At 39.5% G+C, this 27,724-nt stretch overlaps 1 protein-coding gene and 1 long non-coding RNA gene across 11 annotated transcripts in view; one reads left to right on the top strand and one right to left on the bottom strand.

The window, feature by feature from the left end:
* CACNA2D3 (calcium voltage-gated channel auxiliary subunit alpha2delta 3) overlaps positions 1-27,724 on the top strand; it is a 752,236-nt gene that overhangs the window by 482,755 nt on the left and 241,757 nt on the right. For all 10 annotated transcript variants that reach the window (XM_045024490.1, XM_045024489.1, XM_045024494.1 and 7 more), the window contains exons 12-13: positions 16,353-16,431; positions 27,331-27,464. In XM_045024490.1, coding sequence (XP_044880425.1) covers positions 16,353-16,431; positions 27,331-27,464 — 213 coding nt within the window. The remainder of the gene's footprint in view (positions 1-16,352; positions 16,432-27,330; positions 27,465-27,724) is intronic.
* LOC123374470 lies at positions 20,577-26,626 on the bottom strand. The gene is made up of 3 exons (XR_006581116.1): positions 26,493-26,626; positions 24,850-24,931; positions 20,577-21,146 (listed from the first exon to the last, which is right to left on the bottom strand). It is a non-coding gene; the product is annotated as an uncharacterized LOC123374470 (long non-coding RNA).

Below are 27,724 nucleotides of genomic sequence, written 5' to 3'. Positions count from 1 at the left end.
GTATGTCTACACTGCACCTGGGAGCAAGCCCCCCACCCCTTACAGACAGGTTTACGCTTGTGGGGCTCAAACTAGTGCACTAAAAATAGCAGTGTGGCTATTGCAGCATCAGCGGAAGCTTGGGCTTAACCACCTGAGCTCAGACCCAGGGGATCAGGTGGGTGTCAGCTTGGATGACTAGCCTGAACCTCCACTGGTGCTGCAGTGTCCACACTGCTATTTTTAATGCACTAGCTTGAGCTCAGCTAGCGTGAATCTGACTACACTGGTTGGGAGGCTTGGTCCCAGCTTCAGTGTAGACATACTGGTGTAGATTTCAATGGCCCATAAATCATTAGACATAGATGTTCACTTACTTAGATTTCGGCACATGTAGAATATGTTGTAGATGCAGAGCCTTCATTCCCCAGTCACATTTTCACCAGCTTGTGTGGCGTACGTTTATGGTTCTTTAGCAATACTTTTGACTTGGAGAGGAGGTGACTATGGTTTAAATCTAGCTTTCTGGTTTCACTCCAGTGATATTGCCCCTTCCCCACATGCCTCCCCCCTCCAACCCCCCGGTGAGGTCTTTACATTATGGAATAATAACTTCCGTTAATTATGTAAATGATATCTTTTAAACTTACATTATAAATGTGCTAGACTGTCATAAACAGATAGTTAAGGTCTCTTTTACCTGTAAAGGGTTAACAAGCTCAGTAACCTGATGAACACCTGACCAGAGGACCAATCAAGGGACAAGATAATTTCAAATCTCTGTGGAGGGAAGTCTTTGTCTGTGTTCTTTGTTTGGGTCGTTGTTCTCTCTTTGGATCTAAGAGGGGCCAGACATATCTCCAAGTTCTCCAAGTTTTCCTGAAGTATTTCCTACTATTCAGTATAGTGAGTATTAGAAAGGCGGATTAGTCTTATAATTAATTTCTGCATTTGCAATTGTGTGTTTGCTGGAGAAATATCTTTATTTCTGTTTGCTGTTGCTTTGATTATTCTGAGAAAGGAGGGGGGGAAGTCTCTCCAGGTTTATAAGCTAGACCCTGTATATTTTTCCATCCTGGTGTTACAGAGATAGTGTACTCTCTTTTTTTCTTTTAATAAAATCCTTTTCTTTTTAGAACCTGATTGATTTCTTCCCTTGTTTGGATTTTCAGGGGAAGGGGAGGGGGAAAAAGTGAATCCCTCTTTGTTTTGATTCAAGGAGTTTGAATCAAGGTGATCTTCCCCCTCTCCTAGTCCTTGGGAGAGAAGGGGGGGGGAATGGATTATTTCCCTTTGTGTTAAGATCCAAGGAAGTTGGGATCTGTGTTCCCCAGGGAAAGTTTGGGGGAACAGGGAGTGTGCTAGACACTGGAATTTCTAGCTGGTGGCAGTGTACCAGATCTAAACTAGGATTTAAGTTTAGAGGACCCCATGCAGGTCCCCATCTTGTTCAAAGTGGGGAATAAACCTATGACAGACAAATAGAGAAGCAGAGAGACTCGGGGATAACTCACTTGACAAGTGTGGAAGCACAGGAGGACCTTACAAGTAGTGTCCTTTGCAGTTGTCCTTTTGCAGTTCGGTGACCCCCCTCAACCGTTCCACTACTGATAAGAGAAGCAAATGTTCTGAGGGCTACTGAATGTTATGAAGTTTTAGCTAGAATGCTGGGGTGGTATCTTTCAAAGCTCTGAGGGGATCTGGAGGCCTGATTCACAAATATTTCAAATGGGGATCCCTTCAAAACCTCAACCTTTATCTACGTATATGCCAATGACATTCCGTTTTATGCCGAAGTCTCATTGGTTATCTGCTTAGCCAACATTTCCCCCACTTTCAGTGAGTGGCTACAGTTTTATCCTATAAACTCAATATTGCACCTCCTGCCCTGCTTTCATCCCACCTGTCCCCATCTGAGCTAAAATGGTCCCAACAGAACCAGAGCCTCTTGCTCCTGTGGCAGCAAGGCCGTGTAACGGGTCGGACTCACCCCTGCGGCGCCTCCTGCTGGTGACTCCGGGAATTAGCTCGTTCCAGCGCTGGAGCGCCCTCTGCAGGCCGGTGATCCGCCTGTCTTCTGGCCCCTGTGTCCCTCCCTGGACCCGGTGCCCTCTTACATGGGGTGCTGCCCCCTGGCAGTAACCCCTTTCTCTCTGGATTTCCCCTCCCCAGGGAACCCCCACCTTCTATCCCCACCTTGCCTCAGTATATGGCTACTGCCAGTCATTGTCTAGCCCCACACTCTGGGGCAGACTGCAGTATCAGCCTACTCATCACAGGCAAAGGGGTTTGGACCTGCTGCCTTGGCCTACCCCTGGAGTGCCCTCTGCAACCCCTAGTACCTGTTAGCCCTCTGCTAGGCCGCAGCCTAGGGCTTTCCAGGCTGGAGCTCCCCAGCTCCTCAGCCTTGCTTCACTCAGGTATCTAGTCTCAAGCTCCCTGCAACTAGGCCCTTCTCTCTCTGAAGGCAGAGAGAGACTGCTGTCTTGGGCTTCTGGCTTCTCTGCCTCTTATAGGGGCCAGCTGTGGCCTGATTGGGGCGTGGCCCCAGCTGCAGCCACTTCCCCAATCAGCCCAGCATAAAAGCTGCTTTCTCAAGCCTCAGCCCCTTCCCAGGGCTGTTTTTAACCCCTTGAGGGCAGGAGCAGAGGTCCACCCTGCTACAGGCCCTAAAGCAGGAAGACTAGTAGTAGTAAAGTACTTCAAAATGGAAAAGAAATAAATGGTGATAAAGACAAGGACTAAACTAAACAAAGAGGAGCAAATGGGATGGAAGATTAGTGGAGAATGATAGTCAAATAGAAAAAAGCAGCATTCACCTCAAGATGGCTCAAATTTTTACAGTCCTTGGGCTTAGTCAGTCCTCAGACTCCTGAGCCATGACACTGTGCCTTTAATCTCAAATTTCCTCTGCAGCATTATTTGGATGCTAGAAACTCCCTTGCAGATTGCTAGAAAATCAGTGATAAAATGTCCAAATATCACCTTATTTTGTTACATTGGTTTCCCAGTTGCCAATTTTTACAAAATGGTTTATGGCTGCAATAATCTCCTCAAAATCAGATATTATGGGAGATAATAACTGGTTGTCAGAGCATTAACCACCCTTGACTTCACTTTGGGCTATTACATAACCAAAGAATGAACTGGTGGTAAGGCTGCCAGGTGTATTAAATTATATGATGAATTATATAGAGATTCTGTGATGGGGATTAGAGTCTAAAAAAAGACTAAGCAGAGATTGCCAAACTCATTATCTGACAGGACTGTATACTGGACAAAATCCCATGGGGTGAAAGGCCAGTGTTTTATCCATTATGTCATCCCCTTAATCTGTGTCTGGACCACGCACAGTGAAATGTACTGTGAATGTGTTACCATTGTTCTGTATTACATCCTGTAACTATGGAATATCAGGGGTAAGTGGGGAAGTTGATAGCATTGGGTTAGTCAGAATTCATCCTGATCTGTTCTCATGAACTAATGCAAAACCATTAGTCATTATACAAGAAAATTAAGTTGTGTTGTAGCAGGGTTTGTAAGAGTCTGCTGCTGTTACAACAGCTTCAGATAGATTGACTGTTTTTATGTCATTGTTTCTGCTCTAATCCTTTATCCTCCCCCTCCCCTCCCAAGTTATTTGTAATATAATTCAGACATACTAATTTGCTTAGGCGGATACTTTGCACATAAGGAACAAAATCTAAAGTAAGCTTATGCTTACATTTCAGGAAATCTGTTGACTCTCTTTAAAAGTGATAGGAATGACAATAATTAGAGCTAGTTGGTTACAGGGCCGGCTCTACCATTTTTGCCGCCCCAAGCAAAAAAGAAGAGTGCCGCTCTGCCATAACACCCCTCCCCGAGCGTCGCGTCACACTGCCCAAGTCGTCCCCCCCGAGCGTCGCGTTGCCCAGGTCCCTGCCCCCCTGAGCGTCGCATCGCGCCGCCCAAGTCCTCGCTCCCCTGAGTGTCGCGTTGCACCGCCCAAGTCCCCCCCAGCGCCGCCTGGCCGAACCAAAAAACCCCCAAAAAACCCCGAGTGCCGCCCCACCCCAAGGTGCCGCCCCAAGCACGTGCTTCGTTGGCTGGTGTCTGGAGCCAGCCCTGCATGGTTAATACTATTAGTTGGAAATGTAGTTCCTTTTCTTGTTTGCAGATCATTTGTGAGCTAGTCCTGATATTTGTTAGGTAGAAGGTTTCACCAAATAGTGTTTTACGAAAAAAAATCACTCTGTGGATTGTTCATAAACTTTCAATTCAGCTCCCTGCTGTTTACTATGCATTATTTGTACTGTTGACTGGTCAGATAAGTCAGACTCTATTGTTTCCACTCCCTAGTTAGGTGAATAAAAATTGTTTAAACTGAGAATAATGAATGACAAAAACAGAGCAAATAATTTAATTACTCTATCCTGGTACAAACCTTCTGAAGAACAATCATTTCCAAAGGAGGCTCCCATGCTCAAGGGGTAGAGATCTACAGTTTTGGAGATGAAGGACAAAGTTCTAGTTTTGATTTATTAAATAAATCAAGCATACTTCTATGATAACAGATAACAGATTTAGGATCTAATATCTCACTTCCCATCGGGATTGGAAACAGGAGCTTTATATCACTGAAGAGAAGCGTTTCCTAGCTTTCTAGAGGGGGATACACCACTTGTTTCTGGCTCCAGTAAATTGTAAGATATTGGACTTTAAAATTGTGACATTGTCTACAGAAAACCTATTTTACATATTTGTGGCAGTTTTAAAAATGTATAATTTTCGTCTCCATCTGTACACATTGTACTATGGCTGATTTTATAAGTAGAAGGATACCAAAACTAGCATCGATAAAAATATAAAACTCTGGAAAATATTTCCAAGATAGTTCTTCTGTAAAAATATATGGTGTATCTATTGCGTGATAGTGTATGATAGTGTGGTATAAAGGTTTTATTGGCACTTGATCTATAGATCTATCTAAAATATTTATAGCACATTTAATCCACTGGTCTCAAAGTAATTTATAAAGGTGGGAGAAACATTATAGCTTTGGCTGGAAGTAAAAGCTTTGTGAAGGTTCCAAATTGGTTTCTATTATAATCTCTGGTTTTCAGATAATAATAAGTTTGTGAAAAGTGGTCTCTTTGGGATGAAGCTTTCCAGGCTTGGTCTTAACCCAAAGGTTTCATATTTGGAAAATTTGTTGGAAATTTCATTCAGCCAGTTTTTTTTCAGTTTGGCAATACTAAACCTAACAGTTGAACTGTTAAGATAAGAAATAGTCAGGAAATGCAAAATTATAGTTTCAACGGTAATGTCATGTTATGCCATGTTTTTAGCCATGTTTTTCATTTGGTATGTTCTGTGCTATAGGCTTAGTGATACCAATGAAAATTGACATAAAACTACACAATGAACAAAAAAGGAATACAAAATACTGCATGTTGCTGTAGAAATCTTTTGTTCTCTTTTCTTGAACTGTTCAACCTGAATGTCGTGGTGATAAAGTTATCTTTAATCATTGCACATAGTTAAACAACAATTAGGTCTCTGTATGCCTTCAAAATGGTCACTCTAACAGGTCCCTGCACCCCCATGAGGGACTAGGATTCAGGGCGCACAGTGGGAGAACGCAAGCCACTCCCAGTATTAGCATGCCAGGGATGTCTTTCTCCCTGCCAAGCCAGACAAAGCCCCCAAACCACTGAGACCACTAGGGGCATTTATTGGTTTGGGTTATTTTTTGTTATCTAATATATCTTTCCATACTGTAAAATGATATCATGGCAGTGTGGGGTGCTTTGGCAGTCGGAAATTATTTATCATAAATATTGGTTGCTGTGTAGTTTTTCGAAAATGTTGACACCTCTGAACTCAGTTTTATGATTTTTTTGGTTAACTTTTGCCCATTTCTGTGAAGTGCATCGTTTTCTGAACACTGGCCTCAATTATCTTAATGATTTGGCCCAAACTCTTCCTCATGGAACAGCACATCAGAGTGTATGGTCTCCAGTACACAAGGGTTTGAGTCCAGCGTCAGTTTTCCTTCTCCTTGCATTTCTGGGGAAGTGCTATACAAAGGCCTGCTGGGGAGAAAAGGGGGAGTGGGAAAACAGAGCTGTGGGAAAACAGAGCTCAATACCTGGGCCCTGAAACTGGATGATCCACAGGCTGAGCCAGTGTTTTCCTACTGTTATTTCTTATAGTATCTTATTTTCTGATTAATCAAAACTATTGACTGCTGTTGGCTTGTGTCTGTTGAGCCATCCCATCAGTTTCTGCTGTAAAAATATTGTCTGGATACAGGATGTAATTGCAGGAATCAGAAAATATGAGGCAATGTGTAAACACAAATCTTTAAAAGAGGAGCACCTGAAAGCAGAAGGCAGAAAAAATGATAAAGCAGCAGGAGGCCAGAGTGTAGAAGCCATTTCCTTATACCTAAACATAGAAGAGTTAATGATGAAGATAAAAGCTGCTTTATAACTAACTCTTTTAATATTTCCACTTTAAATAGCAACTAGAGGGAATGGAACACATATATAGTAAATTGATAAATCAGCAGAGACAGAAATTGTTTCTAAGAAAGAAGCAACTTTATAGCATAATAATATTAGCAAAATAGTAACATAAGAAGGGATTAACCTTGACAGGCATAACTAGTAAGAATGGAAGTGCAGTGGTGGGTGAACTGCAGCCACTGGGAGCTGCCGGGGGCCGTGCCTGCGGACGGTCAACATCAGCAAAATGTCTCGCGGCCCGCAATCAGATTATCCTGTTGGGCCTCATGCAGCCCGTGGGCCGCAAGTTGCCCACCACTGAAGTAGAGCGTGATACAGTTTTTCAAGCCTAGAGCTATCCCTTAATAAACTTAGTTTTACTTTTATTTCAGTTGATTTGATATATAGTTTTTCTCTTGGCTATTTGGCTATCTCGTCAGGCTTTTTAGGCAAGAGGAGATATATCCCTCAAGGAAAAGTCAGGCTATATTGTGAATGGAAAATGTTACTGATTTTCAGGGTGCACATGGCAATTTTGTTGTTGGCATATTCTATTCCTTTCCTTTCCCCCTTATGGTTTGTCATTATTCCTTTTCCCTTCCAAATCCTCCCATATGCTCTGTCTCTCATGTTCAGAAAGGGTGAACGGACACTAATTTTTGGCTTGTAAGGTATTTGTGAATGGATCTCTTCAGGTTGTGCTGGCAGGGGCTGGCAGTGGACCAGCTCCTTTAGGCAGATTATTAATCACTTACCTCTAACTTTTAATCGGAAATGAATACACAGAGTAATTTTTTTGTATACAGAATTCTGTGAATGTAATGAGTGTTTTATAAAACACAATGACCAAGTATGCTTTAAGCATTGTAGGGGAAGGAGTATCAATGGACAAAATTGGTATTGCTTCTCAATGTCTGTCTTTACCTTTAAGACTGGCACTCATGTTATGCCATGCAGGTTAAAATCTACTGGGTAGTACCAGTAGTGTGATTTGCTTAGATTCACAATCCAAAATGTCAGTTCACAAATATAAGTACTTCCAAAGAGGCTTGAAGAAAAAGCAGCCCCCATCCATGACTCGATTTCATGAAATTCAGACATTTATAGAAATTCCTTTATGAAACGTAGATTTCAGCAATATAAGTTAATTCTAGATGACCCAGGTGTAGTTGAAAAGGAGCCTGCTAGTAACTTGAATATTTTTGTCCCTCTAATATTCTCTTAGCTGTTGATCCAATGAATATTGAAGAATCTTGAGCAATTCAACATAGAGGCAACTGTCATTTCTTGGCAAGTCAGAGAGGAAACACTATTCTGCTGGCGATGTCTATGAAATAGCTTGCAGCTGCAAGAAAAGGTCTTCACTTCACTGTCAGCTGCAAGCAGAAGTTCCCTTTCCCCTCTGGCAGCTTTAAGTATCTGAAAATATTATTTTACCAGCTGTTCAGCCTTCAGGGTTGCAGAATGATGAGCCTTGCAGAGTTACTTGTGGGACAAGCCTTTCATCAGCTCCCCTGACTAACAGTTGCAATTACCCTAGATCATCTCATCTTGTTTAGGATACAGAGGAGCAAGTCCTCATTCTTCATCCATGGCTCTCTCATCAGTATTCTGAGTGAAGTATTAAAGGTGAATACAGTTGAGTGGTTGCAGGTTGCACACCACATGCCCAATGGGTCCTTTCCATCTTTCGATTTCCGTAATATTCACCAGCATTGGATAAACCCATTAACTGGATATTTCACCAATAGTGATTACACAGTAGTGAAAGACACTGGGGAACCCCATGCGGACAATATGTTGTGCAATCAAAGTTATGATCTATTTTAAGGCAAACTGCAAGAAGTGCATGTAGCAATCAAAAGGAAAGGAGACAGAAGAATGAGGGGCAAAGGAAAGAGGTTTTAAAAATAATAACAGATAGAGTGAATTAAATATCTGTATTCTCTACTGGCCATCTAATTAACTATTCCTTGGTCACCTGGGTGCAAGATTTATATTCAGTTTTGTGTGGACTACTTAACTTGATAATTTAACACACAAGCACCAGTTTCTTTATCCAGGCACACTGATCAGGGTTACCAGCACAAACATGTCATGGCAATAGTACATGTTTTGTGTTTTATCTCACAAGCCCACTACCAGAGGCTACTGTTCTGGAACACAATTATCAATCTCAGTCATAATAAAAAAGCAAAATATCAAAAGACAAATCCCCAGACAGTTTTTTTTGCTTTTTTTTAAACCCCACATCCCTCAGTGGCCCCCTCAAGGATTGAAGTCACAACCCTGGGTTTAGCAGGCCAATGCTCAAACCACTGTTGGAATTAGTAATTCCAATTCTTAATAGGCATTTGATCACATCACAGTTTGGATTCGTCAGAACTCCTGTTAGCAATCTCATCAGATAGGATGGTAGCTGAATGGAGAGTGTTTGCCCCCTTCATCTACGTAAGAACTGAGGCAGTATTAGGAAGTTTCTACAGTTGCTGTAGAAAGATAAAGGACATTAGTCTCCAGTGCTGCTATCAGGCATCCAGCATCTAAAAACACTTTAAAAAGAAAGTTAGCCACAAGCTCTATTATAGATCCTACCCTTCAGGGTCTGTAACATTAATTTAGAGCTTTCGCTCCCAACATCTGTTACCACTGTAGCACTGCATAACGGAAATCGTAGTTTAGGGCATGCCTATAGGAGTTGCAGACAGTGCAGAAATAGCAAATGTAATCCCGAAAGCGAAATATTTGGCTTTTTGAACAATATTTGCTTTGCAGCCAGTGATTCTGACATGGCTAAAATGTTCAAAGTTGCAAACAGCAGTTATAACAATTGAAAACTAATATTTCTGCCTGTGAATATTTCCTCTCCCCACAGAGGACAATCTATGTGAGGCCTAGGTCTGAAAATTAACAGTGTTTAATTTTTGGCTTCTCTCCCAAACATCTGAGTCCCATATCTATTTAGTACCAGACAATGTAATAATACTACATATGTGGAGCAGATTAGGAGCAGACACCTTATTCAATCAGTCACTTTTCAGAGTAGATCTACTGTTCAGTTATTCCACAAAAGACCCTAGAGAAGATATGGTGGTCACCATTACAAGTCTGTATTTTCCAGCATTTACTTTACAGTGGTATCTGAGATATCAGAATTCACTCCTATACTTAACATCTAATCCATATAGGGTCAAATTTTCAAAAGTGCCTAAGTCCCATTTTCAGAACAGATTTAGGTATATAGAAATGTGTGTCTCACTGAAAGTCAATGGGACTAAGGCTGCTATGGGCCTCAGGGCTTCGCCAAATGTTAAAGTTATACTGCTTTAACTATACTTACGTAGTTAACACAATACACACACCCTTGTGTGTGCCATCATATAGGTATAAAGTTGCTTTATATGGGTAGAGCTACTCCTGTATGGGAATGAGAATATGCTATGTCAGTTTAAGGCACTTTTATACTGGTTTAACTGTGTCCACTGTAGGGGCTATATTGTACATGTAGAAGTATTAACTATTATTAAAATATCATCCATAGCCCAACCAGAGTATTTACACCAGTAGAAGAACTGTGTGAAGACCAGGCCTTAAGACCTTTTTGAAAATGGGACTTAGGCTCTTAAGTCACTTAGACATTTTGGAAAGTTTTAGCCCTAATCTATTTATACCTCACTCATGACCATAGTATCTGAAAGCAGAAAACAACTGTGGCAAGGCACTGACTTTTGTAAAGCTGTTATTGCGTTGAATAGTTACTCATCAATGATAACTTCCCACTGCAAGTTCATAGTAAATAAAATTTACACCACTGGGTTCAGTGAATTGATCAGACAAACTTTTAGAAGTGACAGATAAGAATTGTTTATCCTTCTAGCTGAATTCTAAAGCTTGTCCTCAAAATCAAGGAGGAATATAGATATCCATATATAAATCTAATTCGGCACCTTTAAAACCAATGTAAAATAGTTTCGCTTGTAGTGAAGTTCATCTTTTTTTCTCGTCATACTCTTACTTTCTCTTAACTATGCTGAGCAGTAACACATCGATACTGAATATGGAGCAGTGCAGTAACAGATATTTTTAAATGATAGGTTATCTTATTTTTGATTTTTATAAAAGGTAGGTAGAAATTAGATTTTCTTTTGCTTTTATATTTCATGGCTAAGATTAATAAACATATTTGATATACTGTTATAATCCATAGCCCTAAGGGAGAAATAATCTAGCCATTAAGTTAAGGAAAGTAGGCATTGTTTAAGAGCTCTGATCAGTCATTGTCAAGGCTGTAACTCTGTGGTCTTGTTTGTTTGTCTCAAGGTAGATGTTAAACAATTAGCACTGCCTATGCTGATGCTTAAAATATTGTCTAGAAATATTGCTTAGATCACATAAAATGTATGTATAAAACACTCTCAGAAAAATCATTAACATCCTTGCAGCACCAGCATAATGGCAGTCCATTTCTCATGATGATCTATGATACCCATTTGTTGAAATTTTATTACTTTTAGCTTTAATGCAGTTTGGTTGCTGTTCTAGCATCTTACCATATTTGTCTCTTTCTCCTTTAGATAAGGCTGGACTTCTTTTATTAGGAACACAGTTGTAGTTTGATTATTTGTAGATTAAAGGAGACCATTAAACATAAATCTCTCAGATGGATTCAGTCTCCACATAGACTATAAGGCAGCACTGTTTTCAGGAAGATAAACAGAGACAGTGATTTATGTTGCATTTTTGGGGTATACTTCTGATTGTGTTGTTTCTCTTGTGATTAGAGATTAAAGGTTATGTTTACTAATATTTTAGCTAGCCATCCACAAAGCATGGAAATACAAAATTACACTTAACGGTATTTTCTTTACAGATTAAGAACATATTTAATTACATCAAATTAATTCAATGCACTAAAATCATATAACAAAATTACAAAAAGGTAAATGATTACATTTTCTGTGTTTGATTTTTAGAACAACTGGGAACATATTTGGGACAAATTTTGCAATTGGGCGTAGGCCGTAGGTGACTCCCATTCAGTTAAATGAACCTTAAAGCAAAATTTGGACCTTAAAAATTAGTTAAACTGACAAAAAGGATTGGATTTAAAGAAAAGAGAAAGATCTTCCAAAAACGTCAGTAATCTGAAGTGAAAATCACACTGTATGTGAACCTTTACCTACAATGGTGGTATTCTACAAATCATTTTTGACTCACTGCAAATGAGCAGGAATAGCTAATTGAAAAATGGAAGGAATATTATTGTTATTTGTTTAAATTGTTTATATATTAAATTAGAGGATTTTGAAAGTTCTTTACATCTGGATATTCCTTTGATATCAGTTTGTTTCCCAGATTATTTAAGATCATCCACGTTGCGAGTTCACGACCAAAATTAAATAATGAATATTACAGGCTGAAACAAAGGAAGCCTTTGTTTTTTCTTGCTTTTTTTAAGCCATGATTCTAACATGGTATCTGTGGGAAAGTTTGTTGGACAGTGATACTTCAATGAAGTTGTCTTGCCTTCTACTGATGAAAGCAGGATTTGGTTTTGTATTGAACTGAAACTCTTAATTATGTAATATGCAGCTCATAATTTTCTCTATTTTCACAAATAATATGGGGGCTATATTTGTTACTACAGAACATGTTATATTCCTGTGTTTAATTAAAATATCTTCCTTGCTGCTAGTCTGCAAGACATAGAAACAATTAAGGCCGTTAGAAAATGAGACAAGTTTTGAATCTGGCATCAAACTAAGCTACTCTGGCTTTTCCTCAATCCTTGTTAAACAGTTATTCTGCTGGTCTAGAGAGGGCCAAAAAGATCCAAAGAGTCTCTCTTTCTAGTGTCAGGTATTTGTTTGGTCATGGTTTGAGCAACTTTTGCTTTGAATAACTTTTGAGAGATGTTATTTTGTCAGTGTTCAAGGCTTCTACTCTCAAATCTTTTAATTTAAGGGCACATGTGAGTGTATATGTCTGCCTGTCTATCCATCCACCCACCTACCCAGGAGAATATAATATTATAGAACAGCATCACTACTACAGACTCCCATTGACTGATCTCCTCAGAGGGCAGAATATCATTGCTAGGTGTTTGAAGAAGCACCTGATTTTTAGAAACGAACTATTCCTTAAATATGTCTCCCATGATGCTCATTTAAATGAGATTAGCATATTCTGTATCTGCACTGAAAAACTGGCATTTATTTGGATTCTAAAACTGTGACTAAAATCTATGCACATGTTGGGTTCAAGAATAATTCTTTTTGCCAGAGTCTTGAAAGAATTTTATTACATTTCCTCATGGTAAAAATCTGAAAACACTGAACGTCTGCATTTCTACAGGAAACAGATTAAATTGGTTTTGAAACAGCAAAATATTACAAAGAAGCACCTACCATATTTTTTAACTATAAAGGTCTGTTTCATCCTCTCACTGTTTTTAGTATCGAACGTCCTTTGAGCCTAGCAGGACTTACTAACTTTTCGCAAAAAACAAATAGAAGTATTAATTTCTTATCTTCCCACATAAATATGTCACTGTGTCCTCTATTCATACATGTACTTCCCTCTCCTCTCTCACTGCATAAACTGTCTGATGCATCTAACCTCTTGGAATTTATGGCCTTATTGACTCAAATTTAACTTCCTCTAAAAATACTGTCCACAACAAAAAGCCCCAGGAAAAAGATCTGCTAAGTGTTGTCTTTACCTGTTACTTTTCAACCTTAAACATTTTTTAAAGTTGAGATGTGATGTTCTAAAGTACTGAATTCTATAGGGAAAAAAAAAACAGAAAAATGTACCCAAGTCTATGAAAGTCCCTTCAGAGATTTAAGTATCAAATTTGAAATCTGATTATCTTACTTTACTTTGAAGCTTTTTTCATCTCAAAGATACCTTAAAAACACATCTTGGGAAAATACTTTTATTTTCAAAGTGTATGTGTTTGTCTGGCTTTGCTGGGTTACATCAGGCTACTGCCGTAGGATCACAGAAGTTAGAGATAAAAGAGATATCTATTAATTAAATCAAGTCCACTGGCCTGAAAGAGCAGAATATAGTTCTTCAATAGAAGTCACATCACGAATGAAACTGACACTGCATTTGATCTTAGTCAAAAAGCGAAGAAGCAGTAATAGTGCCAAAAAAAAGAGAGCAATATTACTTCCTAATGGCATGCCGTGTACTTTAATGTTGCATGTCGGACAAACCTGACACGTGTGAGGCTTTGATAAGAAAAGAAAGCAGCATTCTCTAAACAGCTAAGAGGAGACTGGAAGTCATTGTGAGATGATGCACGATTCTTTTTACTTTTGGAAGACCGGGTTCAAAATACAAGAGTTTTTGATCTCACCTTAATTTCCTTTTGTTCACATCACAAAACAATCATGCAATTTGATACTGGTGGTTTCTGTTTAAGGAAAAAATGAAATAGCAGGGGATACTGTAGGTCAGAATGGAAATACTATAGCAAAAATTGTTGGAGATCATGCCATTGATATTATTTCCATGAGCACAAAATTCAATCTGAAATGTTTGGGAGCATAATAAACAGCAGCTGAAGTGGAACTAAAAAGGAAAAAGCTTATCAGCAAAAGAAGTATTCATAAATTTAAATATTTGTGATAGCTAATTAACTGGTGTGTGATAAGATGGTTTTACTGATGTCTATGGGAAAACTCCTGTTGACTATAAAGGTGTAGGACCAGGGCTTCAATGTCCATTGTATATTCACCTCTGTGGGAATGCCCATAATGTAGCTCTGCTAAAGAGATGGTTGAGCTATTTGATTTGGAATTATTCTATAGTATATATCCACTAGAAGGGATGGTCTTTTTGAGACAAAGATTTTGAATATCTCCTCCACGCTACTGTATTAACAGTTTTACTGACTGAGATCTACTTAGTTTATTCCATTTTTTAAAAAAAAAGAACCATTTGCAATCAGAAAATGCTGATGTGTACTTGTCAAAAAGTGTGTTTAAAGAAACCACAACAACCCCTCATCCCTTGCAATATGTTTTACCTGATAATGACGACTTGAAATCTGTGGTGGTGTTTTCAGGTGATGGAAACCAGCATTTAGTATTGTTTTATGTTTCCAATTAAAAGGTCTATTTAATCCTAATAAAAAGTATTCTATGACATTGTGTTCTTACTCTACATTTATAATCTCTTAAAAATCGGTTTAAGCCTGATTTTGATGGCTTGATAAGAGCTATGGGAAGCTGTTTGCAAGTGAGAGACTAACTGAAGAAGCTCCTGTAGAGTCTCTGTCAAGAAAAAGTACCAGGTGTTCTAATGTTCTCTTTCCTGTTTGGCTTTTGTTATGGTCCTCAGGGAAAAATACTCTAGTCATTAAGTTAAGGAAGGAAGGCATTGTTTGTGAGCGCTGATCAATCGTTTTCAGGGCTGTAACTCTATGGTCTGGAAGCGGGCACATTTTCTGCTTCCCTGAAGATATTCTGTAAGTCTAGTGTGGAGCCAGGCCTGTCTTGCTGGCATCCCAAAGACAGAAGATGAGGATGAATGGGTTACTGAAGAAACCAGGAGATTGATATAAGCATCCTGTGCTAATGTTGGGGGAGAAAGTAGCAGTTCCTGTCTCTGGAAGGCACAAAGAAAATGATAGTGGGTGGGAGAGAGAACTGATTCCTTTTAAGGGTTGGATTTGTGGAGATTGTGGGTCCCTGGCCAGCCTTTGTCAGTTTGGGGGTTTCATCAAAAATGCAAACAGATGAGTTTCAGGAAGTTTCACCTGTTTTGGTGTTTTAATACAAAAGTTTCGTCCCTCACTAATAATAATATACCTAACTTACTGGGGCATTGTCAGACCTCATTAACATATGAAATACACTTGTATTATATTTGCAATTTGAAAGCTATTAGAGAAGTACAAAGAATTACAAAATAAAATGCATCAGATGTTACAAGTGGGAGTGAGTAAAATTGAGGGGAAAATATTGTTTCCAAAGGGGAAGTCGTTGGACTCAGGAGAGCTTTGGCACAGTTTTCCTACATGACTGTATTGAAATCATGTAACCCCTCTGTCACTTCCCCATCTGTAAAATGATGTTTCATGCTTTACTGGAGTATTGTGAGGATAAATTCATTAATGTTTGCGAGGCACTCAGCTAGTAAGATAATGGAAATCATTTAAGTATCTATATTAAATAAATAATAATTTAGAGAGAAGAATTTGAGTGAATGTGTTTGAAGAGAGGGAATCATTTCACTGGGTTGGTTTTATTTTATTTTACATTTAAATGGCAGCTGTTTGAAGCTGCACAAAAATTGAAACGTTAGTAGTGTCAGTGAGATGGATAAGTGGGCAGAGTTCAGGAGGGCGGTCAAAGTAATTTGTCACATGGTTCTGCAATTTACCACCTGGATATCATCAGTGTCGCGTGTATATCTACCGCTGTGTATACATTGTTTTTGAAAGACAGAGAGGATTTGCCAGCAGGTTGTTTCAAGTTCCCACATCTATAGCAATGATGTATTTAATTATTAAAATACAACCCCAAGACCAGAGCAGCCTTCTAAATTCACAACTGCACAACAGACATCTCAAACATGTGACTTCATATTATGTACCAATAGTTTTAACTTGTTTTCTTTTATCTTTACTTATGGCTTTGGTTAAGTGCCAGATATTAAAAACATCCACAGTGATAAGCCACTTTGTTAAACAGAACAAAGAAACGCACTATGTCATAAGTATCTTACTGGCATAGATTTTTAAACTAGCAATCCTTTAAACCTTTTCTACACATGTGAACTGCACATATGTAAAATGGCTAAACTGCAAATGCTTTAAGCATGGAACTGTAGTATTAAGTGAGTTAATCTCTTGTATTGTACTTTTAGGTTCGCATGTTTACCTATCTGATCGGAAGAGAAGCTGCTTTTGCTGACAACCTCAAATGGATGGCCTGTGCTAACAAAGGTTGGTTTACCTTCTGTAACTGGAAATCTTATTTTCAAGGTATCATGCTAAGCTTTGTACAAGTTTTCAGTCTTGCCACAAGAGTTATCTCATTGCCAACGATTTAAGGTGAACCGTTTGGAGGGGATTGGTTGGTTTTTCAGGCAGATAGGCTTGGTTATGAAAACATATCTAGAGTATGCAGACTTAAAAAATATACCCAGTTTGATATACATTGATGGTTAATTAAAATGCACCTAAAATATTCCACAGATGTGATTTTCAATTTCTGCTTTGTTCACAATGGGTTAGCTTCAACTGAAAAGCTCCTTCACCATTACTATTATTTTATTGGTATTAGAGTAGTACATAGGATTCCGACTGAGATTAGGGCTGCAATGTGCTAGGCACTGTACAACCCTATAGTAAACCACATCCCTCCCCTGAAGAACTCTCAATCTAAATAGGAAAAAGAGATTTGTATCTTGTGAGGAGAAATACATGAGGGTATGAGGTGTTCATGTACTTATAGTAATGGTGATCAGAATAGTACATGTGAGAGATGGACACTATATATAATAGACAGTCAAGGTGTACACAGCTCTGTGTAAGCTCGAAAGCTTGTCACTTTCACCAACAGAAGTTGATCCAATAAAAGATATTATCTCACCCGCCTTGTGTCTGTAATAACCTGGGATTAACATGGCTACAACACTGCGTACTGTAAATAATAATAATTTAGAAATCACCGATTAAGTCAATTTTCCTTTATCTGTATTCTTGGAAAAAACTTATCTGTCATTTTGTTTTTTCTTTGTGCCTCATCACATTATGATGACTCACATCAGGCACTATGCACATAGACATTATTGCTTTAACCACTGTTGTGTCCATCTGATTGGAATTACTCAGTTTGAAGTCTTGTCTTAATCAGCTAATGTTACACCATAATTTAGTTCTAGTCATTGTATAGGAATCCTTTGAAGCATCTTTTTGAAGACAATTTAATCAACCAAATGCTTTAGCTTTGTAGACAGTACAGTACTATAGCTTCATAAAGATCTAAGCACAGCAACTTAGAAATTATGGCCAGGCAATAGGAGCTGCCTGACTAGTTCATCTGGTACGTCTCATTCCTGATGAAGGGAAAATGCACCATCTTCTTCACCATCACTAGCAGCAAACACAGTAGACTTCCCCATCACTTTGCTTTTGTATACTCTGATGGAAGAATATTGTAGGTTTGCCTTTTTCTAAACCAGAGGGGGTCAAATCTGGTTCTCTCTCACACCCGGGTAAATCTGGATAAAATCTGCTGAAGCTAATGAAACTACTCCAGACTTACACCTGTGTAAATGAGAGCAGAATCTGGCCCATAGGTGTCATCTAAAAAGTTTATTTTAATTATCATTGCCTCCGTAGACTTTTGCCTCAGATTGCATGTTATATGACTTGCTCCGTGACCTTAAGGTCTTCCATCTCTGATCTGTAATTAATTCATATAGTCTAGGATCTGATACTGTAGGAAGCAGCACAACCATCTTCAGCTCAAGTTACATGAGATTCAGAACTTTCCCTTAGATTTTTTAGCTCTGGTTCAGCCAAGTTCTTTAGTGAAAAGACATATTACAGCTAAGGGAGAAGAGAAACCTAGTAAAGGCGATCTGCAGATTGGCTGAATGACTGCACTGCAGTTTACTTCTTGCATGGGTGGGCCAAAGCGTGTTGTTGTTACTGAGGTCAATGGCCCTAAAATCAATTTTCCTTGCAGTGATTTTCCCCTTGGAAGCACAGCATAGATGAAGGCTGTTTGCAAGGTTTCCAGCTGACTGCATTGTGGACAGCAAAATCCTTTCTTTCGAAAAGGATCACTAGGGAAATTCATACCACCTTGCAAAAGTTATTTAACTTCTGGAATCTAATGGTGAAACCATGAGACACCTGGCCCCCCCCATCCCACACACACATTTCTCTGTTACATTTTGTGCATAAGTAGGGCATATCTTGAGGGAGTATGGGCTTAATGAGGCTAAGCAGCAAACCATTTTAAATACATTAAAAGAATCAAGACCTCAAAGCCCCAGTAGAATGGTTTATGAAATTTACAATTATTTTCCCCATTATTCTGTAAGCAACTGCACATGAAGTTAAAAAAAAAATAAAAAAATAAAAATGGAGCTTTACCAGGATCTTGAAGTGAACAAAGGTGTAAAAGCAGCAAAGAATCCTGTGGCACCTTATAGACTAACAGACGTTTTGCAGCATGAGCTTTCGTGGGTGAATACCCACTTCTTCGGATGCAAGCAGTGGACACCGACAAAGGTGTAAAGTTTCCCAATACTCAACTTGCCAAGTTTTAAAGTATGCAGCCACTGCATCTCCCTCAACATTCACATTCAACAGAAAGTCAGCCAGCTGTAAAAATAAAGATAGGCCTTAAAGTTTTGGTTACTTACAAAACAGAGGGCATGAAACAAATATTTATATGATAAAAGTATGTCAGTTAATCATTTGACAGCCCCTCTTTTGAATGTTTGTTATTAATTATGCACCAACAGTGTGGTTGGCCCTTTACAAAACACAGAGGAGGACAAAAGAGGGGATTCATCTCCGCCCCAGCACAGAGCCTGGTGAATGGACAAAGGAAGAGAGGCTTGTGCCTGCCTTATTTTGGGGTTGATGGGAGCCTAGCAGTCCTGAGGGTTTGCCCAACTTGTGCCTCAATAAGAACAGCTTCATGGCCTGTTTTATTATTAGGAAATAGCGGAGGTGTAGGAAGCACCAGCTACAATCCGTACATAAGCAGCAGCATCCCAACACCTCCAGCACTGTGGGCTCTTGCAGCAAGTGGCATAGAGATGGTTACGCATGTTTTTCACCTTGTTGGGAAGCCCCTTCTGCTGGGGAGCATTACAGCTTCAGTGCAGTGAAGAATACCCTCCTTAGTCCCTACCCCAGATTAGGTTCTAATCCTGTATTCCTTACAAGAACACTGCACCCATTTTGTTCCATGACCTGAAGGTGGGACACATTTCTTGTCAAGTACACAGTGCACTGTTGAAAATAGTTTGTCATTTTGAGCTGTTTGGGGTCTAATGCTACTGGTGGTCATTTGGCTGAAAATCACTATTATCTTATGATAATAGCAGTATGGAAAGGAAGTCTAATTTCAGAGGATAATCATTTACCCAAATTATATTTAATATTTAACCAAATAATGTTATGAAACATCATGTTCAGGCTTATGAAATGGCATATAGTTCCTGGAAGGACTTTTATTTTCTAAAAAAATAGTAGTTATGTGTGTAAATGAATCTTAGATGATATAACTTACGTACCAAGGAGCCAGAGGTGTAAGAATGTGTAAGTTAAAGCAAAGGTTTATCTGGTATAACTTGCATAGGCTTAGCAACTGTGCTCAAAGACTTCAGTGCATAACTCTTTATTTCCTGATTAAACCTCAAAGTCTAAAGGAGGAGGAGCTGAAATCCCCTGGATAACAGTTTCATATAATGGATGAGTGTGTGATTCAAATGAGGATTGCCTTTTGTGACATATGGTAGTATTACACACACAAATAATCAAACAATCCAAATACTTGGTGAAAGTGCAATATAGCAACGTTGCCTCCCCTTGGTCTTAACTCTAGTGTAATAACTCACAAGAGAGAAAATGCAAAAATAAATATTTAAACAAGTATGCAAAAATTTTGGAGAGTTCCATCACTCAGGCTGTGGCAACTCATTACACTTTATTGTAGTGGAAGCTAAAGTTCAGGGAAAACTACTATGTCTAGGAAGAAAGTAAATAAATCAATGCTACCTGGAAAGAATAAGCCAAAAGTTCATAATAGGCAGCTAATTCTAGTATTAATTATAATTCCATGGAAATTATAAACCGATTGCAGGCTTTTAACATGAGCCACGAAGTCTAAAAACACATTAAAAGGGAGACTAAACATTGAAAAGCCTACAGTGCAAACTCAAACCCAGCTTTGAGAAGACCACCACAAAAGGAAATAAAGAGAATGTATATGGTTACAGCTATGACTCCAGTCCTCAGCTACTTCCTATTATCAATCAAAAATTACATTTCTTAACAAAAAGTCTTACAAAAAGACATTTTTTAAAAGGTCAATAATTTTAATAGGCTGGGCTTAGCTGATTAAATGCATTTGGTTAAGCCCTGTAACACACTTTTCATCTCAATTTTCCACCCCATATCCATCTACAACACTGGCTTATGTCATGAAAAATTATTTTGATTATACAGTTTTGTTCAGATCCTTTGGAGTATGATGCACTATTCCAACAAGAAATAAAGCACTTCACATGTGTTATGATGCCTAGATACCACAGTGATGGGAATCTTAGAAATGTTGTGTGTGTGTGTATGTGTATGCCTCTTTGTGTATCTTTAAGAGTGAGTACTGTATATTGGTATAGGGTATATACAAGAATAATCTCCTTAACTGGATATCTCTATTGCCATGAAAGGGATTTTGGCAATACCAAAACATATCCCTTCGTTATCTGCAAAATAAAGTTAGTAGGAAAATGTTTGTCATTCACTATTTTGGCCCTGTATCTTGTATGCACAAATTTAAAATGAAAAAAAGCTGGTGCAAAATACCAAGATTCCCTGTTGATTGTTGTTTAAATGACTGTTGGGTTAGTGTGGGTCATGTCTGTTGTTCCCTCCTTCACCGACCTCCAGGAGTTAGTGTTCTTCTCTTTCTGCATAAAAAAGAAAAAGAGGGGGAAAATTCCATTTTATCTGAAACATAATGACATAAAATCCTTGCATGAGGCACCCAAGCTTATGCTGACTTTCTATGGAGGCAAGCTTTATCCCAAAGGTAGCATCAGGACTTGTGACTGAGGGATGCTCTAATCATAGAAATTCAGAAACTTGTTAAATGAATATTCAAAGTAGTAATTTTAATAGCAATTTAACATTCAAGATATCCTGTAATTCTGACTTGAAAATATGTGGAAAAGAAAAACAATGTTGGATAAGAAACTCTCCATGGTCCTAGGCAATATACACATAAAGGTTTTTTATCATACAGTAGAATCTCAGAGTTACAAACTGACTGGTGAACCACACACCTCATTTGGAACGGGAAGTATGGAATCAAGCAGCAGCAGAGACCGCCCCCCCCAAAAAGCAAATACAATACAGTACCGTGTTAATCGTAAACTACTAAAAAAATAAAGAGTAAGCAGCATTTTTCTTCCGCATAGAAACTCTGAGGTGTTTGTAATTCTGAGGTTCTACTCTAGTCAGTAATCTGCTTCTAGTTTTATTAATTGTTCAGGGTTCTAATGTATAATGGCCTCTTAAAATCTGTGGAGGCAGAGCTGGTCATATGTTGCTCATAGCGTGGTTCTTAGCACAACTGAGGCCCGATCCCTGATTGGGTCCTTAGGAACTATCTCAAAATAATACATAATAGTAATAATCTCATATAAACTATACACTATATAAAACAAAGCATTAAGAAACATACAAGGAAGTTGCATAACATCATGCATTATATATTTTGGAATAATAACTCAAGGTCATGTGGAAATACCTAAAATAAAAGCATGACTAAACCATGCTCTTTAAGGATTATTCAGGAAAACAATTACAAAATTTAAAAAGGGGTATATATGTGGGGGAAAATACTCCCTATTTTAAGTCCCCTACCCAGAGGCTTTAGAAATAGCAGCACATTTTTAAAAGGGTTTGTATGCTCCTTAGCATAATTTAGTTTTGCTTTTGGTGGATTTTTCCTCAGCTGCAACTGACACACTGTCTTAAAAGAAGGAGATGGAGATAAAGTTAGTTAATTTATTTGTGGATCTGTCTCACCTGCCTAAATTTCCATAAATAGCTAGTTATTTTGAGTGCCCAACCAGAGATACCTTAAACATGCTGAGCATCTCCCTTTTTAAGATGTCTCAAGGTGAACACCCAAAAATTGAGGTATTTCAAAATCACCTTTGAAAATTTAGGCTATCACTTGTAAAATAAAAATACTTACCCACAACTGTACAGTGCTCAGAGTCCTTGATGAAAGGTCTTATAAACCAAAATGTTTTGGATTTATTTATTTATTTATTGAGTTCCACACATAAATTGTTTATATAGATAAGTAATTAGATTTTAAGTATGTAGTGACCTTTACGCAATATAAAGGGCTAGATAATGAAATGTGTGTTAGTGCTGACAGGGAGGGAAAGCCCACATTTTTACTGCAGAGATTCTGCAACCACAAAAATGGAGAGGTCAGCATGTCAGAAAGGCTAATATACATATTAGCTTTTCCCAAAAGTAATCTCAATCAATAACTCATGAAATAACAGTACACTTTTCTTTCTTTCCACCATTTATACAGAATGTAATTTTCCCAAGAACAGATTTCCCAATTAAGATTGAGTCAGTCATTAAGCTGCTAGGCTTCAAAAGCTCCAAGAAACCCAGACCAAAAACAAATAATCTTCTTTAAAGTTAAATTTAAGGCAGAGAGTATGTTTCAGTAAGTTAATATCCTTATAGAACATTTTAATTAGTAAATACAATTTAAAACAAACCCAACTCCCCAAACCATAAAATGCCAGGAAATGCAGAGTTAAAGTTAAATTACAAAAGCTAAAATATTTGAAAAAATGAGAATTCACTGATACAGTGACCAAATTTATCAGAGCTTTGCACTCAGAGAAATGTAAGTGTCCCATCTGTCTTTGCTGATTGAGTATTGAAAATATGCACCAAAGAAAATTTTTTTTTACCTTATTTCATATCCACATATTGCTGATATGTAGAATGAGCTGCATCATCATACACCTTTGCTCTGTTCATGTAAGTGCTATAATTTCATGGTCTGGAGAGAGGAGGAATTATATGGAAACATGCCATATTTTTATCAAATGACACATGGATTATTGGCTGGCACATTGAATAATAAGGCCCTATCCTGCAAGACGCTGAGTGCCCTCAGCATCTCGAAAGTTTGGCCCCTTAAAGAGGAGTGAGTTATGATTGGCTACAATGTTTGTCTAGTCAAGAATTTGTTGTTTTGTACTGTTTTGTCTTCTTGCTGACTCTCTCTGACCATAAAGATGAGTGGAGTTGGCCCTTCAGTGTGGGCTAGATCAATGTTTCTCAACCTTTTTCATACCAGGGACCATCTTGCTGCCTCCCTAAACTGTGTCAGGGAGATCTCCAGGACCGGCACCGGTCCACAGATCAGTCGTTGAGAAACACTGGGCTAGATCATGCTAATAGCACTAAGCCGATAGTAAGGGGTGGTGCAGAGATACAGCGTCTCACAGAGGAGCAGTGGGTGAGATCTGCCTAAAAGAATCATGATCTCTCTTCGAGCTCCTTGTTTGGGGTGGAGGAAGGGAAGCACATTTGGCCACCTTCCCCCACTTAAGAGGGCAATGTATTCTTCCCATGCTTAGTAACTGGTGGAGTATCAAGCTCGGCTGTCCCTGCTTCCAAATTCCTTTCTGATGAGTAGGTTCTATGGGGGAGCAGCCTCTGCATCTCTCCCTAGTGCAGGTTCTGCAATTCTGGCAGGCTGTGTAAGGGCGAGACACAGTCTAGGACCTTACATTGAAGAGTGAGGTATTTTGTGGTCACCAATAAGGTGAAATGCCTTATTATGGATGGCTGAAGTAGTCTGAGTTACTGATTTTTCTTAGCACAAATATCTATGGCACTCTCTACCATGGTATCTGACAGGTTAACAACCTTTAATGTAGTCATCCTCACAACACACCTGTGGGGTACTATTATCCCATTACACCTATGGGAACTGACACAGTCTTTCACTCCTGTGTACTATTTAATATCTACAGGAGGGAGCCTCACATGCATTATATTTATAATGGCCAGAGAGTTATAAAATGCAACCAACAATGAAAGAGAAGTGGATCAAAACACTTGTCATAAATAATTTGATATATTAATGATAGAAATGTATAAAAACCTTGTGAAATACTGTAATTCCAAGGATCTGAAAATGCTTTTTAAATGTTACTTAGTTTAGCTTCAGAACAACCCTGTGAGGTAGATAGCATAAATGAAACCCATATTAAAGATGAAAAAACTGTAAGTGTCATATCTACAATCACATAGCAAGCGGAGATGTTGTAAGTCCCAGACCCCCATTATAACCGCGACAACACTACACATATCCAAAAACCTTTAGGTTTGGTAATTGACTAGACATCTCAGACTTTGTACTTCCGATGCTGGATGGAATTAGAAAATATTAAAGGTCACAAAAATGAGGAAGGAAAAAAAGGTAATCAAGCTTTCTGAGAAGTCAAAAGTTCCCCTTGGAACTTCGATGGAAGATTTTGGTCTGTTATTGTATCCAATCTGGTTTGTCCCTCTCTAATAAATACAGCTCAACAGTTGTTGTTTCCAGCTGCCTATTACCATTTGAAGTCTGGTTCTCCAACCCTTCAAAGATCAGGCGTTGTGGTAATGCCCCTTTCCTGTCCATTAGGCATCAGTCCTCCTGTAGTAGAGAAGAGGGTTGGTGATGAATGGAGATCCAGACACAGTAGTGTAGATGAGGGTAAATTTGGGTAAACACATGCAGTAGTCTGGGCAAGACTGTGGCCTTGGAGTTGCTCCAGGCCTTTGTCATATTTGGATTAAATGGGATTGGCAGGGCAAGGACATGCAAGGATACTTTGCATTTGAACATTGAAAGGGAATAAAGCTGGTGACAGTGTAGGTGGCTGTGGCCTTCCCCATTTCACTGCTGCCAGGATACTGCCTTTAGGAGGAGTCCTGTTTCAAGGTTTATGATTCAAAGTTGTGATTATTTACCCAAGTGATTCTGATTCTATTCTCATTGGTCCCTGCCATTTGCAAAGAATGGAATCAGGAGTTTATTCACATTCCATGCCACACAGGATTGAGAGTGTACACAGATCTGGAGTGGAGTACCACTACTATTTTTTCCCCATTTTGACCCCATTTCAATTCTGTAAACTGACACCTGAAAGTAGGGGTATGTCTACACTACGAAATTAGGTCAATTTTATAGAAGTCGATTTTTTAGAAATTGATTTTATACAGTTGATTGTGTGTGTCCCCACTAAGCTCATTAAGTCGGCAGAGTGCGTCCACAGTACTGAGGCTAGCATCAACTTTTGGAGCGTTGCACTGTGGGTAGCTATCCCACAGTTCCTGCAGTCTCCACCGCCCATTAGAATTCTGGGTTGAGCTCCCAATGCCTGATGGAGCAAAAACATTGTCGTAGGTGTTTCTGGGTACATGTTGTCAGGCCTCCCTCTCTCCCTCCGTAAAAGCAACGGCAAAAAATCATTTCTCGCCTTTTTTCCCGGGTTACCCATGCAGACGACATACCACGCCAAGCATGGGGACCGCTCAGCTCACCGTCACCGTACGTCTCCTGGGTGCTGCTGACAGACGCGGTACTGCATTGCTACACAGCAGCAGCAGCTCCTTGCCTTTGCAAGTTAGCAAAGACTACCCCAAATTTGACCCAGCAGGGTCGATTTCAGTGTAACTTTAGCGCCCTCGTGGCTAAGATGGAGTCTGCTCTGCAGGCAGCTCTGGCCAAGAGACAGCGCGCGCAGGAAGGCAGCAGGAGAAATCCCTTCCACCCCAGGGGCACCTGTTCCAAACCCCCCAGAGTGAACACACCCACCCACAGGAAAAGTACAATGGATGTAACAAGGAGAGAGGTTTATTTACAGAGGGATGAGTGGAGAAAAACAACAAGGGGAAATATAGGGGGAGCAGTAAAACAGGGCTGCATCCAAACCAAGGCCCCACGGGCCCAGTGGGAGCACAGTCTGGACGGGCAGACACTGAGCAATGTGTCTGCACACAGAGTTCAGGAGGCCTGAGCAAAGTCCCAGTCTGGTGGTGAGTCTTGGGTGCTCCTGCTCATCTTCGGCGCCAGTGAACTCTCCCCAGCAAACTCCTCCAGTGCCCTCTTCTGCCGCTCTGTGCAAAACCCCACAGAGCGACCCCCTCCCCATTTAACTAGCTACAACCTCCCTCCTTGTTCCCAGTGCAGAGTCACCAGCCCCAGTACTCACAGCCCCATGCAGCTCTGGGCAGCTGTGATACTGGGTCCAGCTCCGGGCTGTCCTTCTCGGGCGATTCCTCCCTGGTACAGGGCGATCGGCTGCCCTGTCCTTCCCAGGCCTCAGGCAAGTTCTCCCTGCTTCCTCCTCCCAGGGCCTGCAGACTGCCTCTCTCCCTCCCTCCCTGGAGCTCCAGACCCGCCCCCTGGAGTTTCCCTCCTTTTTTCTTACTCTCCTCCTCCCTCCTGGGAAAAAAAAATTTAAAGGGGCCATGCTCTCTAAACCCCAAAGGGGTTACATCAGCACTAATCCTCTTGTCAGGGAGGCGTACAGAAATTGATTTTAAGAGCCCTTTAAGTCGACAAAAATGGCTTTGTCGTGTGCATGGGTGCAGGGTTAAATCGATCTAACGCTGCTAAATTCAACCTAAACTCATAGCGTAGACCAGGGCTAGATAAGTGTTGCATGGTTTGGTATAATGTTGTAAAGAGTGAACACAGTTCTAATTTTTATTAAGTATTTACTATGAAAAAAAAAACCCATAACTTCTACTTTCCATGAAACTGCAAAACTGTCTTGGAACCAAACACTTAGGATAAGATGTGCAATGGTGTATAACAGTCTCAGGAAATGAGCCCTTCAAGACTGACACACTGTTTCACAGACTTCTGCTTTCACAAATTAATACTGGACAAGGCTGCTTCTCATCAAAGATGGTCCTTTTGCATGTATCCTTTGGAGATAATTAAACAGAAAACACAGCAGACATAACATGCATCATATTTATTGTTGGGATCTTCCTTAATTCCTTCTGTCAGCCTCATAACTTGGAATCTGTGTGTTTTCACAGGGTTTTTTACTCAGATCTCTACATTAGCTGACGTGCAGGAGAACGTCATGGAATACCTCCATGTTCTTAGCCGACCAAAGGTTATTGATCAAGAGCATGATGTGGTATGGACTGAAGCATATATCGACAGCACTGTAAGTCTGCATGAGAAAGCACTTAAAACACGTGCTCACAGAAGAAGATGAGGAGTTAGATATAAACCTGCCATTGTGGTTAACAGTAGTAGTTGTTCATCTTTCTGTCATTTGACTGTCACTAGGTGGGGGTTAAGTTTTACAAGGTTTAAATTAACTAATTCCACTTACAGCAATTAGTAGGTGTTTATACATTTAAATATTGTAGGAATGCATAGGTCAGACCCAAAAAGTAACAGTCACTGTTGCCTTTATGATCA

This window comes from Mauremys mutica, chromosome 7 (assembly GCF_020497125.1).
Source record: "Mauremys mutica isolate MM-2020 ecotype Southern chromosome 7, ASM2049712v1, whole genome shotgun sequence".
NCBI lineage: Eukaryota > Metazoa > Chordata > Testudines > Geoemydidae > Mauremys > Mauremys mutica.
Note: the sequence above shows the minus strand (reverse complement) of the source record. Positions and strands in the feature narration are given on the sequence as shown.